Below are 15,892 nucleotides of genomic sequence, written 5' to 3'. Positions count from 1 at the left end.
TGTGGGGTGACAGGGCAGCCAGCCTGACCCCTAGACCTCAGGTGCCAGCTCTGGGGGCACTGGCTGGCAGTGGTGTCCTCAATAGGGATTGTGACAGAAGACACAGGAACCAATGTTTGACTCTCTTGAAACCATGGGCTTCTCTGGTTACTTTTGTTCTAGAGCAAAGGCTGAAAAGTGCAGCCATGTGCAGCAAGTTGCCTTCTAGTCTGAGGGGAACATGGGCTGTGAGCTAGAGGGAGGAGGAGGCAGGTGCCTTCATGGGGATCTGGGGATGAGAGGGACGAACTCAGGAGGAAATTGAAGAGAGAAGTTGGATTATCCCTGCCCTGTCTCAGCCCTTTCTGCCACCAAGGTGAGGGGCAATTGTTTTCTTTCCAGGAATGAATCAAGTAGCCTGGGATCACAGGAGCACACAGGGACAAGGAAGCAATGGCATGTCACTAAGGCACTGGCAGGCCCCAGATCCCTTCCCTGGGGCACCTGAGTCCTCTTCTTCTCTCAAGCAAACTCTTTGTAGCACTCAGTGACCGGCCCTCACTTTAACGTCATTGCATTTGGGAGGGGTACTGTTTCATGGGGTGAGAAATAGAGTGGTGGGAGGGAGCTCTCAAGTCCAGGGTCTTATACCTCACTTCCCTCACCTCTGTTCTAGGTTTCTCCCGGGATGTTATTCAGGACTCCGGTGATATTAGGAGGAAAGAACCACATTTTGCTGCTTAGGAAGGGAGACCCAATCACAGATAATGGCATCCCACTTCCTTGGGCCCTGAGCCTCATGGCCCACTTGTCACCCTGAAGAATCCACATTTGTGGAAGGTCTTGAGCAACTGGGGGTAGGTGAGCCCACACCTGCTCTTCCTCCTGTCTACCTCATCAGGGTGTGTCTTGGCCCTCAGAGTCTATGCTCTCCCACTGGAGGGAAATGGCCTGACAGAGGAGAGAGCTCCTCTCCTCTGAGATACCTGTGTGCATGGGGTGGGGATGGGGAGTGCAGCTACCAACCTGACCTACCAGACCTTAGGGGCCAGCTCAGCAAGGAGTCCTGTCATCTGAGAGAGGAAGGCATTTCTAGCCCTGGGAGGAAGAGCCTTCTATGTGGTCCTACAGCCCTCACACCCCACACCCTCATGGACTGTGTGTTTAGTTTGAGACCAGGGGAACACTGCCAGCACAGAGGCCCAGGAGGTGCTGAGTCAGGCCCAGGCCTGCGCTGGAGCAGTTCTGAGTTATCCTTATTCTAGGTTTGGAGCCAACTCCTGGACCTCACCTGTGTCCTCAAGAACTGGGATACCCACTGCCCCAGGTCTGCTCAGTCCTTGAGTGACATGGTCTGACCTCTCCCAGCCAAGACTTCTCTGTTCATTCACCCAGGAGGCGGACAGACACTGGGAGATGGTTCCCAGATCCCACATAGGAGGTGCTCTGCCTCGAGGTGGTTATGAAGTAGGTGCGGTTTGCTTTCTACCATTTTCCACTTCCATCCCCTATAAGTTTTGGGTCTGCTCTTCAAGGGTGGGTTCATAATCTGCCCCCCTCCACTACTTTGTTAAGGAATGGCCAAACCCTGCAGGGCTTTCCCAAGGTGGCACCTGCTTTATGTGATTCTACGCTCATCAGACTTGGCAAATGGTGGATCACAGAGATACATCCTTTGTTCCTTCACACTAGAGAACTTTGTGGTCCCATTTCTGTATCAGACTCTCTAAGCCATGAAGGTGTGAGCTGGGACCAGGCTCATCCCAAGGGATAGTGACCCTAGATGTTGATCCAAAGAATCACAGGAGGCTCCAGCATCATTCCCCTGCATCTTATGAAATTCTGGGTGTGGCCCCTCACTACTCACACCTCTGGTTTCCTTATTTCCTTTCCTTTACCACCTTCCCTCTTAGCTTTCTGTAAATTATTTGCTAAATTGCCTAGACTCTCTTCTTCTCCTCCAAGTCCCGACCCAGAGAATTTTCTATGTCTCTGGCCCCAGTTCTCTGCTCCTCCTATATCTCATCCCCTCTTACAGTCAAGGCCTCTGCCCAGACAATTCCCTCAGCTGCCCAGTGAACTCATGATCCCACCTCATCATCTTGCCCAGGGCCAGTCACTGATGGCCTGAGTATCATCCCTAGGGGGTGTCAGGCCTGAGTCCCCCAGGTCTTTCTGCTTTCTGGTGGCTAAGTTTCACATCACCAGCCTCCCCTATAGGAGGGCCCTGCTGCCTCCAGCCTAAGGACAGTGGAGGTACATCCACCTTAGGAGAAATCCATTGCTTTTCTCCTCTCTCCTGGTGGAGACTTACCTAAGAATTCCAGAAAGCTGACGACCTGCAACTTGTTTCTCTTGGGGTTTGGAAGGTACAGAACTAATGTTGTTTGTTTTACATTAATAAATTTGTCTTGAGTATTTTCCCTGAAAATAAAACTTAAACTTATTTACATACCTGCACTCATTACAAAAGATTTTGATCTCTGGAGACCAAAATCCCTAGGCTGGGTTGGGGGTAGGGTGGTGACAGGATTTCTAGGGGAGCTGTCTGGGGTGAGTCCTCCTTTTTCATTTGCCTCCCTTACACCACCTGGGTGAACCACCACTCATCACCAACATTGCCAGTGGATTCTTTCCCATTCTTGGCAGCTTTACCCATCAGGGCAGGGGGAGAGAAGGAGGCAGCCACCAGGGCTGTCAGAGGTGACAAGGCTTCAGGTTGGACTTGAATTTCTTGCATCTGAGCTAATTGCTGTGGTGATGCATCCACCTATAAAAATTACAGCGTGGCTCACCCAGGGACCTAGATTTGTTGCAAGCTGTGGGAGGGAGGAGAGTTCTTCTTCCAGGTGGTTTCCTGTAGACTGCCTGCTAGGGCTCAGAGGACCAGCTTCCTCCTGCTGTCTCCTGAGCCCACTCCCTCTTGGCCATCACATCCTCCTGCCCTATGGCGGCCCTCACAGACCTCTCATTTATGTACCGCTGGTTCAAGAACTGCAATCTGGTTGGCAACCTCTCGGAGAAGTACGTCTTTATCACAGGCTGTGACTCTGGCTTCGGGAACCTGCTGGCCAAACAGCTAGTTGATCGGGGCATGCGGGTGCTGGCTGCTTGCTTCACTGAGGAGGGAGCCCAGAAACTTCAGCAGGATACCTCCTATCGGCTGCAGACCACCCTACTGGATGTCACCAAGAGTGAAAGCATCAAGGCGGCGGCCCAGTGGTTGAGGGACCAAGTGGGCGAGCAAGGTGGGGCGAATTACATTCTTTGACTTTCTTGGTTTCTCCTTCTTCCTCTTCCTCTCTCCCGAAGCATCTGACAGTATCAGAGACCCTGATGTCCAGATGGGGTGGGAGGGGTGACACAGGAAAGGCTCCTGCTTCAATCTGGTTGGAAGCCACTGCATGGTTTGGCCTGTTCACATGAAGGGGTGATTTCCCAAGGAAGTTTTCTGTCCTGGAAACTCAGAGACAGGAAAGAGGTCTCAATAGGAAGTGAGGGGGGAAGATGTGTTCTGTGTGTCCAAACCTCTAAAAATGGACATGCCTGGCTGGGCATGTTGGCTCATGCCTATAAATCCAGCACTTGGGAAGTCCGAGGCGGGAAGATCATGAGGTCAAGAGATGGAGACCATCCCGGCCAACATGGTGAAACCCATTTCTACTAAAAAATACAAAAATTACCTGGATGTGGTGGCATATGCCTGTGATCCCAGCTACTCGGGGGGCCGAGGCAGGAGCGTCACTTGAACCCTGGAGGCGGAGGATGCAGTAAGCCAAGATTGCGCCACTGCACTCCAGCCTGGTGACAGTGAGACTCCATCTCAAAAAAAAAAAAAAAAAAAAAATTGGATGTGCCTCTCTGAGGTTTCAGCAGTCCTAACCATCAGCTCCTGGGGAAATATAAGCACATTTCTTGTTGGGATCAGAATAAGGGGGAGGGGGAATGAGACAGGAGGTTGGATCCCATGAGGGGGTGCAGTTTCTCTCCTTGACTATGTCAGGCAGGGGAGAAAGAGATCTGGTCTCTTCTTGACATCATGGTGGGTGTTGGTTTGACTTCAGGGCAAGTATGTACGTCAGAGTGGCTGTTCCTATCGGGAAAGGAAGCTGTGGACTGGGGCTGGCCCAGGACTGCATGGGGACCTGCGTCATGCACTTGCAGCACACAGGGTGTGGGCCCAGGAACAGGAGGAACAGGATGGCTGGGTTGCAGAAGCAGCAGACTAGAGGAAGTCCTCCCTCCTAAAGGAACTAGTCTGGAGCCCATGCACAGGTCAGGACAACAGAACCCTGGAGCCAGGGGGATCCAGACAGTAATTCCCTGCTTGATTCTTCTCCTTAGCACTTATCACTAGTCAATGTACAATAGATTTTACTTATTTATTGTCTGTTTTCTCCTAGAATAAAGCTTCCTGAGGACAAGGATTTTTGTCCCTTTTATTTACTGTGCATCCTTAGTACCTAGAATAATGTCTGGCACCTAGTAAGGTACTCAATAAATAGTTTTCGAGTGAGCTAATTAATTAGTAATTCAGCAAGAGTGAGCCTCTGTCTTCAGCAGGCTGTCTCAACCAGTTCCCTACATTCAGCCTTGAGCCACTTGCCTTAATACCTCACTTAGCATGTTAGTTTCCTGTTGCTGTTGTAACAACACAACTGTACAGTCTGAAGACAATACAAACATATTATCTTGTAGTTCCGGAGGAGTAATGTCCAAAATGGGCCTCACTGATCTAAAATCAGTCAGCAGAACTGTGTTCCTTCTGGAGGCTGTAGAGGAGAATCCTTCTCTGCCTTTTCCAGCTTCCAGAGGCAGCTGACATCCCCTGGCTCCTGGCCTGCTACCTCCATCTTCAAGGCCTGCAATGTTGAGCCCAGTCTTTTTCACACTTTTCTCAATCTCTCTGATTCTCTGGTTTCTGCCTCCTTCCACTTAGAAGGACTCGTGATTATATTGGGCTCACCAGTTTAATCCAGGATAATTTCCCTGTGTTAACTTCCTCCCTAACTTTAAGGACAATTGATTAGCAACCTCCATTCCACCTGAAACCTTAATTCCCCTTTCCCATGTAATCCAGCAGATTCACAGGTTCCAGAGATAATGAGGCTGGCGACATCTTTGGGGGACCATTATTTTGCCTAAGCCACTGGGCAATATCCTTGCCTAAGAAGCACCGGGAACTGGGGTGGGTAGGGGGATGGGAGAGGAAGTTCTTGTGTGCTTTCTCATTGCTTCTGAATGCACAAAGGCAGGGAGATTGGGTAGGGGCATGGCTTCGGTGGGCACCCCGGCCCTAGAGGGAGGGGTGGACTAGGATTTATGTTTGTGTTGAGACCTGCCCTCAGGAGACAGTGGGATGCGCCTGCAGAGTATCCTGGGGCTGCTGAGGCTGGCGCTGTCAGGGGAATCTCCAGGGCAGTAGGGCTTGGGGAATCCTTGCATGAAGGAGCTGGAAGGGGTCCTTGAGCAGTGTTTAGAGGGACCCCTTCCCTAAAGTGTCTTTAGCATCACCCTCCCTCTGGTGGAATTTTTTTGGAACTCCAATATGTAAAACAAATGAAAGGAGAGCTTCTCCTGCATTTTCCTCCTGCTAGAAGGCTTGCAAAATACAGTCTGGAAGCAACTGTTTTAGTCCAATCTGATGAAGAGTCTGAAGCCCAGAGAAGGAAGTGACTTGTTCAAGGCTGGAGGTAAAACCAGGACTGGACCTGACGCTCTTCAACCCTGGGCCCCTGCAAAGTTGAATGATCACACTTAGCATTATTTCTTTCCATTTGTACCAACCTAATTGAAATATCTCAAAGACAGTCCTCATCACATTTTCCATAATTATTTTATTTAAATAATTTATATATTTATTTATTTATAAATATTATTATTTCCTTCTAGGCTTGTGAGTTCCTGGAGGGATAAAATGCTGTGTTGTTCATTTTATGTCTCCTTTGCCCTGTATTTTACTTTATTTTATTTCATATCATTTTATTTCATTTTATTTTCAGAGACAGGGTCTCACTCTGTCACCCAGGCTGGAGTGCAATGGCACCATTATAGCTCACTGTAACCTTGAACAAGGTAACCTGTAACCTGGGCTCAAGTGATTCTCCCCCCTCAGCCTCCCAGTAGCTAGAACTACAGGTGCATACCACCACACCTGACTAATTTTTTTTCTTTTTTGTAGAGACGGGAGTCTCACTCTGTTGCTCAGGCTGGTCTCAAACTCCTGGCCTCAAGTGATCCTCCCACCTCAGCCTCCCAAAGGGTTGTGATTACAGGTGTGGGTCACTGCACCTGGCCTCCTTCACCCTACAATTGTCACAGACTAGATACATGCATGAATAAATGTGTAAAGATGGATGAATGAATGAATGGATTGATTTTGGTAGTATGTGAAATGCAGTTGGTTATACTTAAGTGAATAGAGAGAGAGAAGCATGATGGGGAAGGGATCTAAACACTAATTCATTGGTATGAAAATGAAACTCTTATCCCAACGCTTATAGCTGAAATGCTGTTAGCTAACACCTTGATTGTAGCTGGCACAGAGCGCCAGCTAGTCGGCAGACTTTACTTGAATTGGGAAAAAGTGTCCCTTCAGGGAAAATGAATTAGTAAAAGATACACCTTTCTTTTATGTTATAGCCTGACTGGGTTGTGTCTTGTGCACCTGCTCAACCATCCTTGAAGGCACTGAGCCAGTGGGGAGCAAACCTTGGTTCTTTCCCAGGCCCCCTGATGATTTCTATGTGGTTCTCCATCTCACCCCCAGGCCTCTGGGCCCTGGTGAACAATGCTGGTGTGGGCCTGCCCAGTGGTCCCAACGAATGGCTGACCAAGGAGGACTTTGTGAAGGTGATTAATGTGAACCTGGTGGGACTGATCGAAGTGACCCTTCACATGCTGCCCATGGTCAAGAGAGCCCGGGGCAGGGTTATCAACATGTCCAGCTGTGGTGGTCTTGTGGCCGTCATTGGTGGTGGCTACTGCGTCTCCAAGTTTGGCGTTGAGGCCTTCTCTGACAGCATCAGGTAAGTGGGCCCTGGTACTAAACCACTCCAGGTAGAAATCCCGGGGGTTAGAGAGGGTTGGGAGTGACAGCTTGTGGGCAGGGGAATTCTGCAGACAGGAAGCTAACACAATAGCAGAAGGAAGGTTAGACCTCAAGGTGCCTTCTCCAAGGACCAAGAGAAGGTATGAGGAGAAGAGGTAGGGTGGAAATACGAGGCATCAGGTGGGCCTTCCCTTGAGCAGCACCAGGGTGAGTGAAACCCTGTTTGGGCCTGTGAGAGGAGGAGGGAGAGTCCCCCATAAGACAGACAGGCCTGGAGGCAGAGGTCCCCTCTGGAGGTCTTTAGAGGAGCATGCAGGTCTTGTGTAGACCCACACCCTTCACCATGTGGGTGTTGAGTGAGGAGTTGCTAATGGGAGGGACCTGGTGGGAGGTAAGGCTTGGCCTAGATTCTCTATTGACTTCTTCCCGCCGGTTATGCCTAATGCAAATTGCCCAGAGACTGCTGGGCCAGTCTGGGAAAAGGCTGAGTACCTAAGGAAGGGCTTAGTTGCATAAAGGCAATGCCAGGGCCATGCACAGGGGGTGAGGGAGGCATCTCTAGGTTCCTGAAAGACAAGCCCATCCAGAGGTGACTCTCCCTGATGATTGTCATCTTGAGACCCAGACTGAGCACAACTCTTCTTTCCCAGGCGTGAGCTCCACTACTTTGGGGTAAAGGTCTGCATCATTGAGCCAGGGAACTACCGGACAGCCATTCTGGGCAAGGAGAACCTGGAGTCACGCATGCGAAAGCTTTGGGAGAGGCTGCCTCAGGAGACCCGGGACAGCTATGGAGAGGAGTATTTCCGTAACTGTAAGTTCCTGAGGCAGGGGAGGGGTCTCTAAGGGGGGCAAGTGGGTCTTGGGGTCATTAGCTGGCTTTCCATTTACAGATGGTGAGACAAAATGCAGAGGAGTTCAGGACCCAAGGTCACACAGCGGCAGAGCTGGGGTTTGAGAATAGACAGCAGGCGGCAGAATCATCACTGCTGGAGCGGTGCGGGGAGTTAAGGGCAATTCGGCCCACTCCTGGCACCTGCCCACACAGCATCATGATGCAGGGGAATCAGGTGAAAATGTACTGAGATAAATATAGTGAAGAGATCAAGAGCATGGCTGCTGGAGCCAGACTGCCTGGGTTCAAATCCTGGCTGTACTACTTACCAGCTAGGAGACTTTGGGCCTATTACCTAGTTTTCCCATGCCTGAGTTTTCTCATTTACAAAATGGAGCTAAAGATAGATAGTGCCTCCTTCATGGGGTTGCTATGAGGGTTAGTATGTGTGAAGTGCTTTGCACATTCGAGTGCTTGTTAATAAAGAAGAAAATGAACACATGGGGATTTAAAAGAGAGGGTCTCTAGGCAGCTCTCTTTCTCTCCCTGAGCTGAGGGTCTCCTGTGAATCATTGGTGTTTTTGGAGGGTAGAGGTGGGACGTGGCAGCTGTTTATCCTGCTGCCCCAAAACTTTGTGCTGCGAAAGTTGTCTGCTGGACATCATACGTCAACAGAGCACAAAGCCAAGACAGCCATTTTTTTCACTTAATACATACACACTTTATTGCATTTTTGTTTTTTATTTTTGTTTTGAATCAGTAATACAAAACATGCAAGGCTGCCATGTCCCAAGCATGTGTGGGGCTGGAGAGCTGGAGCGGACATAGCGGTGTGCCTGCCCCTCACTGCCTGTAGCTTATGGCCCAGTAGGGGAGATAAACATTAATAAAAACACATGTGTTTATGGTAGATGTGGATAAGTGCAACAGAGGAGAAACAGGGTTGTGAAAGAAGAATGAAGCGGGAAGTTGGGGTCCCAATTCAGGTTGTGGTGAAGGGGAGAGCTTCTCTGAGTTGACTTTGAGGAGGAATAAGAGTTAGGTGTTGCTGGGAAGGGGAAAGAAGGGACTTTTTTTCTGCAGGAAGGCTCTGAGGCAGAAAACTCCATTTGAGGAACTTTAAAGAAACCAGCAGGTGGGAAGCAATGGGAGGTAGCTGGAGTATACAGAATAAACTAGAGCATCAAAGCACACTGAGGATTAAGGGGTGAGGGAGAGGAAGCCATCAAGGGTGAGTGCTAGCTTTACAGCTTGAAGAATATGGTGGATGGAGGTGTCATTCATTCATTGATTTAGGGAAGCCTCAGGGAAAAATGTTTGGGGTACCCCTTAGGTAAATTCATCTTTTAGTGCTAGACATGTTAGGATTCTGTGAGAAGAAAATGTCTAAGGATTTACATTAGTTGGGACTTACTCAGTGACAGAAGATCCAGTGCTAATTATTTAAGCAGAAAAGGAATTTCTTGCCTCACCTGACTAAAAAGTTGAGCAAGATAAGCTTCAGGTACAACCTGACCCAGACTGCAAATGATGTTGCTAGGACCTGGTTTCACCCATTTCTTGGCTCTGCTTCTTTTGCGTTGACTCCAATCTCTAAGCTCTCTCCCCTGTGGGAGCCGCATAACTGCAGCATCTCTTCACCTCCACCTAGGGTGAGGTCTGCTGGGAAAATAGGAGAGTTCTTTCCAGTACCTCTCCCAAAAGTCCTAATGTACACTCTGACTTGGAGGACTTATGGTGGCCACATCATAGGGGACTACAAGATGCACCCAACCCTAAACCAGTCACTGCGCCCAGGGGAATGTGAAGGTGTGATTGGCTCAGGCTGGGCCATGTGCTCTGCCCAGACCAATGGACACGGTGTTGGGGAGGCATAGGTCCCCAAAGGGAAATGTGCTGCCGTTGGGAGCAAGGAGAGTAGATGTTAGTGTGTGTGGGGAAGAATATTTATCCTCTGTGTGATCATTCTTAGCAAAGAGTAGTTCAAATTATTTGTGGAGCTGCTCTGAGGCTGGGGCAAAGTGAATTCAGCCAGTGTCTGGAAACCTCACAAAGTCATTTTCTAAGTAAGCACTCAGGGTGAAGAGTGATTGTAGCATCTTTAGTGTGGTTCATGGAAGAATATGTATAAAGGCAAACTCCTCTGAAAACCTTGTCCAGAAACTGGTATTGTTATACTAAAGAATAGTAAGGATTGGGCTTATAAAATATGTTAGGCCAATTCACCTGTAGTCCACACCATAATTTCAGAGGAAAATTTTCAGGCAGTGGTCAACTACACTTAGATAAACGTTTTCCCAAGTGGTTATACCAGAATTTTCGCTTCAGTTGCCCAGTGTTTATTGGGATACAGAGATGAGACAGTCTCCGGGAAACTAGCAGGGAAGATGTGAAAGTAAATACAGCACCACATGAAGAATCTTGCAATAATGGACATGCGTACAAAACAAGCAGCAGTGCAGACTTCACTCCGCTGTCACAGAAGCCTTACAGAGGTGACAGTTAATGCCTCAGTGAGTTTTGAAGGATGAATAGGAGTATACCAACAGGGAAAGAGATGGTGGATGTTTAACACAAGAGGAAGGGTGTGAGCAACATTTTGGTGACCTGACATAGCATTGTATGCTTTTAGAGGTAGTGCAGATTCAGGCTTGTATTCCAGCAGTCCCCCTAATCATGTTGTACAGCTCTCCAAACTTGTTTATCCATTTATAAAGTACAATTCCTCTCTCATGGATTGTTAGGAGATTTAAACAGAAATGCAAAATACTCAGCTCTGCCACAGTAAGAGCTGAACGAACCTTTGCCATTGCCATTATAGTCTGGCAGGAGCGCTGTGGGTGGTGATTGAGGAGGGGAGAGATTAGGAGTCAGATCATAAAATGCTTTGGTTGCTATACTAAGGAGCATGGCTCTTATCCTAAAGGCATTAGAGAGCCTTGTGAATGGCTCTGAAACGGCAGATCAGATTTGTGTCACTGTGGGAAGGATAAAAAGGCCACCTGGGAGACCACTGCAGAGACCCAGCGAAGGAATGATAAAGACGTGAAGTTCCGAGTCATGGTGGTTCTGGTGCGGGGGTGGCTGTGTGACAGACAGGAGAGACATTTAGGAGTAGTCCTAGAGCATCACTGGGTACAAACTCAGCAAGTTGCTGTGGCTGACCAAACGGGCCCCTGGCTTGTAACCCCTAGGAGCAGGCCTGATACTTTATAGACTTTATCTTGCTTAATTCTCCCAATAACAAAAACGTTTTCCCAGGTGCCCAACTCCAAAGCCTATGTCCTTCCTCACTGTGAAGGAGAGTGACAAGGCCGGATGGGTCCTCCAGTCTCCCTTCCCACTCCATGCCTAGCAGGGTGCCCAGCACTGAATGGCAGCTAATATCTATTTGAGAAAACAATGAAAGCAGGTGCCTTATACCCTTTCCCATGTGTGGGGTACCTTCTTCCACCCCACTGCCTATGTAAGCCCTCTCCACCTCTCAGAACCCAGTCCCCAGCCCATCTCACCATGTCAGCTTGCTCCACCTCCTCAGCCCACAAAGGTTTCCCTGGCTCCGAGGTGGCAGAGACAGCCCCTTGGGCATCCTGAACGATTCCTTCGGCCCTCAGTCCTGCTGCTGGTGGCCTCTGTGCCAGCTCTATGGTCAGAGGTCAGGGTGTGGTTTTCCAAGACATTACTGCCTTATGGACAGTCTGGCTTTAAGTTAGTGTGGCTCTTGTTGAGATCCCAAAATGTAGTTTGGCTTTTTCCCTGCATCAGTTTTCTTTCCAGGAAACAGAAAATGGAGTTTCTCAGAGTCTGGGGCAAAAGGGACTGAAGTGACACTGCCCCATTCTCACCAACCACCCACAAGGATCCTGGCCCCGAGTGGGTGAATTCCTTGCCTGCCTGGACCATTCTCAAAGTCAGGGCAGCTTTGGCTTCCTCTCCATTTTCAAGTTTTCATCCCTCATCAGGGCAGTCTGACTTTGAAGCACCATTTTCTCTGGAGTCCTCAGGGCTCTCAGTGAAGCATGAATCCCTCTGTCCTGGGGTGAGGATGCACATGAGGGCCTGGTGGGTGTGTGGTGTGGCCCTTCTCCTATTTATGTCATGAGCTTTGGCAGACTTGTACCACCTGGGGTCTCTGTCCCCATCTCCACTCCTGGGTGCCAATGCAAACAGAACAGCCCCTCACATTTGTGAGGGCCCCACGAGGTGCTTGTCTATTCCTTAAATTGTTTGAGTCCACAATGGCCAATGATCTTATGACCGAGGTAGGGGCAGTATTACTATTTTTAAATAATATTTTCTCCTGCATGTTTTTGTTTAAATGTGGGAACCCTAGGAAGTACATAGAAGGAAAAAAAAAAAAAGGCTGTCTTCCCATCATGTTTGCTATTCTGTACTCCCCCAGTGTCTACCCTGCTATTAATCATCTTTTGGTATTCTCCAGGACAGACTTTTTTTTTTTTTTCTGAGATGGAGTCTCACTCTTGCCCAGGCTGGAATGCAGTGGTGCGATCTTGGTCACTGCAACCTCCTCCTCCTGAGTTCAAGTGATTCTCATGCCTCAGCCTCCCTAGTAGCTGCGATTACAGGCACGTGTCACCATGCCCGGCTAATTTTTGTATTTTTAGTAGAGAGGAGATGTCACCACATTGGCCAGGCTGGTCTCAAACTCCTGCCCTCAGGTGATTGACCTGGCTTGGCCTCCCAAAGTACTGAGATTACAGGCCCGAGCCACTATGCCCAACCTTCAGGAAAGATAGTATTATCTCCATTTTACAGATAATAAAAGTTTAAGCTCAAGGTAATATAACTAATAAGTGGCACAGTTTTAAGAATGCTCACAGTTCTTCTCATCACCAGTCTAATGCAATAGTAGGAAATCAATGCACAATTGTTGAATTCAGGAAGATAAATAAGATTGATGCTTTATTTATTTATTTATTTTGAGACAGCGTATCATTCTGTTGCCCAGGCTTGAGCGCAATGGTGTGATCTCGGCTCACTAAAACCTCTGCCTCCTGGGTTCAAGTGATTCAGTATCTCAGCCTCCTGAGTAGCTGGGATTACAGGCATGTGCCACCATGCCCGGCTAATTTTCATATTTTTAGTAGAGATGGGGTTTCACTATGTTGGCCAGGCTAAGATTATTTATAATAGTCTTATAAATGTGTGTTTGTATAAGGGACCACCTGGAGGGTGTGGCAGACCTGTCTGAAATGTTAGATCAGGGATCTCGTGGAAAGGGTAGTTGGACAGAATTCAGAAGAAATCATCTTTTATGAAGAATAACAGAGCCTTTTTCCACTCTCTGCCCTCAAACAGATACTGACAAGTTAAAAAACATAATGCAGGTGGCAGAGCCCAGAGTCAGAGATGTCATCAACAGCATGGAGCATGCTATTGTTTCCCGGAGCCCTCGCATCCGCTACAACCCTGGCCTGGATGCCAAACTCCTCTACATCCCCCTGGCTAAATTGCCCACCCCTGTGACAGATTTCATCCTGAGCCGGTACCTTCCAAGGCCAGCGGACAGTGTCTAAACTGGGGAGGCTCAATGGGTCAGTGGAGCCTAGAAGTGGGGGTGGAAGGAAGGACTGTGGGGTCACAAAAGGTGGTATCAGATATCCTGGGGACACTGGCTGCAAAGGACGCTTGGCTCAGCTGACACCCACTGCTGTCGAATTTACCAGTAACTTCTAACAGAAGATGAATGCCTCTTCCCACCCTCTGGGACCACACAGAAACCTGAGGTGGTGTTTGCAAGTTCAGCGATCTGCAGCAATGGCTCCAAGGACATCTGTCACCCAGTCAGGATATGGCTTTTTCTGGTCTTGGAAAAGTCATGGAGAAGAAAACCAGCTCCTGAGGAATCATGAGCCCCTTTCAGTTATCACTGCCACTGAGAAATACTGTGGGATAATCTTGCCTCCAGGAGAATCTAACCACCTTCCTACTGGGTCCCTCAATATGCATGACTTCATTCACATAACCCATCACTGAAGTACATAGTAGGGCAGATAGGGAGTGCAAGATTACATCAGACAAAAGTTTAAAATATTTTCTCTCTTTTTAGATTCTTCTATCTATAGGTGATTGGGATCCACATGAAATAACATTCATTTATTTAATCACCATTGAGTAATTTTTCAAATATTTATTGAGCACCTACTACCTACCAGGCACTTTGTAGGTGCTGGGGGAATATAAAGATGATTAAACCATGGTCTTGGTTATTTATTGTTTATTTTGTGTTTTGCTTTGCTTTGTTTTAGCACAATATCTAGTAGCTTAGTTAGGACAAACAATGATAGAAGGAATAGAAATCAGAATACAAATTTTTAGAACTATGAAGGACCCTGGAAGTGTTCATCCAATACTTCAAAAAATTGGCTGTACCTTGTAATCACCCAGTTAATTAAAAAATACAGACTCCTGCACCAATATTAGAAAATCTGATTCAGTAGGACTGAGACAAGACCCAGAAGTATGTATTTGTAACAAGGACCTAGAAGATTCTGATGCACCTGAGCAATTGGGAGCCACTTATTCCATAGAATAAGTAACTTAACACTCAGAGGGGGAAGTGACCTACCTAAGCCCCTAGCTTAGTAACTAAGACAAGGATAGAAATGAGGCGTTCAGACTCCCAGACCAGGATTCTTTTTCAGTTATAGGAAAATCCATTTCTGAAGTTAGTAACACTGTCAAATAAGTCATTGAACTAATTTTTTAAAAAAAGACTTAAACTCCTGGGTCATATGAAGTTCTATTGAAAAGACTTTTTTTGATCTTGATAAATGGTCATGTAATAAAGGTCAAATGTTATTTTTTTAACTAAAATATCTTTAATTTGGGTCTCTTCAACATCTGAAAATAATAAAATATAATCCAGGTATATCTGCAAAGACTCTTTCCAAATAAGGTAACACTCACAGGTTCCAGGGGTTAGCTTATAGATATATCTCTGGGGAGCTACCGTGCAACTCACTACAGTTTTAGGACTTCTATTCCTGGCACCAAATTCTAAATCAGATAGAATGCACTCAACAACAAGTAACAGAAAAGCCAACTCACAAGTAACAGAAAAACCAACTGGCTTAGACAATGAAGAGTGAGGGCAGGGCTCAGTGGCTGAATGATGGCATTGAGGCTGTAGGCTCTTTCTACTTCTTTGCTCTGCTACCCACAGTTTTAGCTTTACCCTTTGTTATTGTGGTGTGACTGCCAGGCAAAGGGAACTCTACATTTCCTCATTCACAACTTAAAGAAGAAGAAAGATCCTGCCTTTCCACAGCATTCAAGATTGAAGAAGTTTCTTTCCTAGAGCCCTCATCACGCGTCTCCTTGAATCTCATTGGCCCAAATTGGTTTAAGCTTGTCCACCCCTGACAAAGAGGTAAATTGCCATGAATTGCTTAGATTAATCACGGGATAGATGGGATGTTGGGAAATCAGTCACAATGCCTACCACCTTGGAAAATGCAAAACTCAGACATTGTGCTCTTGAGAGGGTTGAACAAAGGTCAAAAATAAATTTTCTGAAGACACAAAAATTTACTAAGGGGAAATTGGCTAGGTAATATTTTGAGATGATAATTTACACTTTTTTATTCCTCCCTGTTTTTCTATGTCCCCTTCTTCCATTCAAATGGATAGCCAATTTGGTACTTCTTTACCTAGGGTGAGATGTTTGATGGGATAAAACATACAAATTTCCTGCACTTTCTCCAGCTTTAGTCTCCCCCAACCCTATATATTTAGAAAAATTATAGAGTTTGAGGAAAGAAGTAAAACAGAATGTGACTTATGGGTGTATCAAATGACTCAGAGAAACACAGACTTTCCCCTATGACAAAGAGATTCACTCTGATTAGAGAAGAAGGTGATGTTTGGGGTTCCCAGAAAAGGAGGGACCAGGGCTCACTTTCTGGAAGCACCGTGGGGTCACACCATGGCGAGGTGACAAGACTCAAGAGTCACAGCTACATTGTAGGTTTAGGCAGCCGAGGCTCCAGATGACCTCACAGGAG

The 15,892-nt window shown here is 47.3% G+C and overlaps 1 protein-coding gene across 1 annotated transcript; it reads left to right on the top strand.

Annotated features, from left to right (window-relative positions):
* The first annotated feature begins 2,781 nt into the window (after positions 1-2,781).
* SDR9C7 (short chain dehydrogenase/reductase family 9C member 7) lies at positions 2,782-14,095 on the top strand. Its single transcript, XM_015152157.3, has 4 exons — positions 2,782-3,227; positions 6,749-7,007; positions 7,681-7,844; positions 13,185-14,095. The coding sequence occupies exons 1-4, from the start codon at positions 2,927-2,929 to the stop codon at positions 13,400-13,402; spliced, it is 942 nt and encodes a 313-aa protein (XP_015007643.1). The 5' UTR covers positions 2,782-2,926; the 3' UTR covers positions 13,403-14,095.
* Positions 14,096-15,892: the final 1,797 nt, after the last annotated feature.

The sequence above is a fragment of the Macaca mulatta genome, chromosome 11, assembly GCF_049350105.2.
Source record: "Macaca mulatta isolate MMU2019108-1 chromosome 11, T2T-MMU8v2.0, whole genome shotgun sequence".
Taxonomy (NCBI): domain Eukaryota; kingdom Metazoa; phylum Chordata; class Mammalia; order Primates; family Cercopithecidae; genus Macaca; species Macaca mulatta.
This window is presented reverse-complemented; position numbering and strand designations above follow the sequence as displayed.

Coding starts and splice junctions, on each gene's coding strand:
- SDR9C7 (XM_015152157.3), top strand. CDS start 2,927: ATGGCGGCCCTCACAGACCTCTCATTTATGTACCGCTGGTTCAAGAAC. Junction 7,008..7,680: donor GCCTTCTCTGACAGCATCAG/GTAAGTGGGCCC, acceptor CTTCTTTCCCAG/GCGTGAGCTCCACTACTTTG. Junction 7,845..13,184: donor AGAGGAGTATTTCCGTAACT/GTAAGTTCCTGA, acceptor GCCCTCAAACAG/ATACTGACAAGTTAAAAAAC.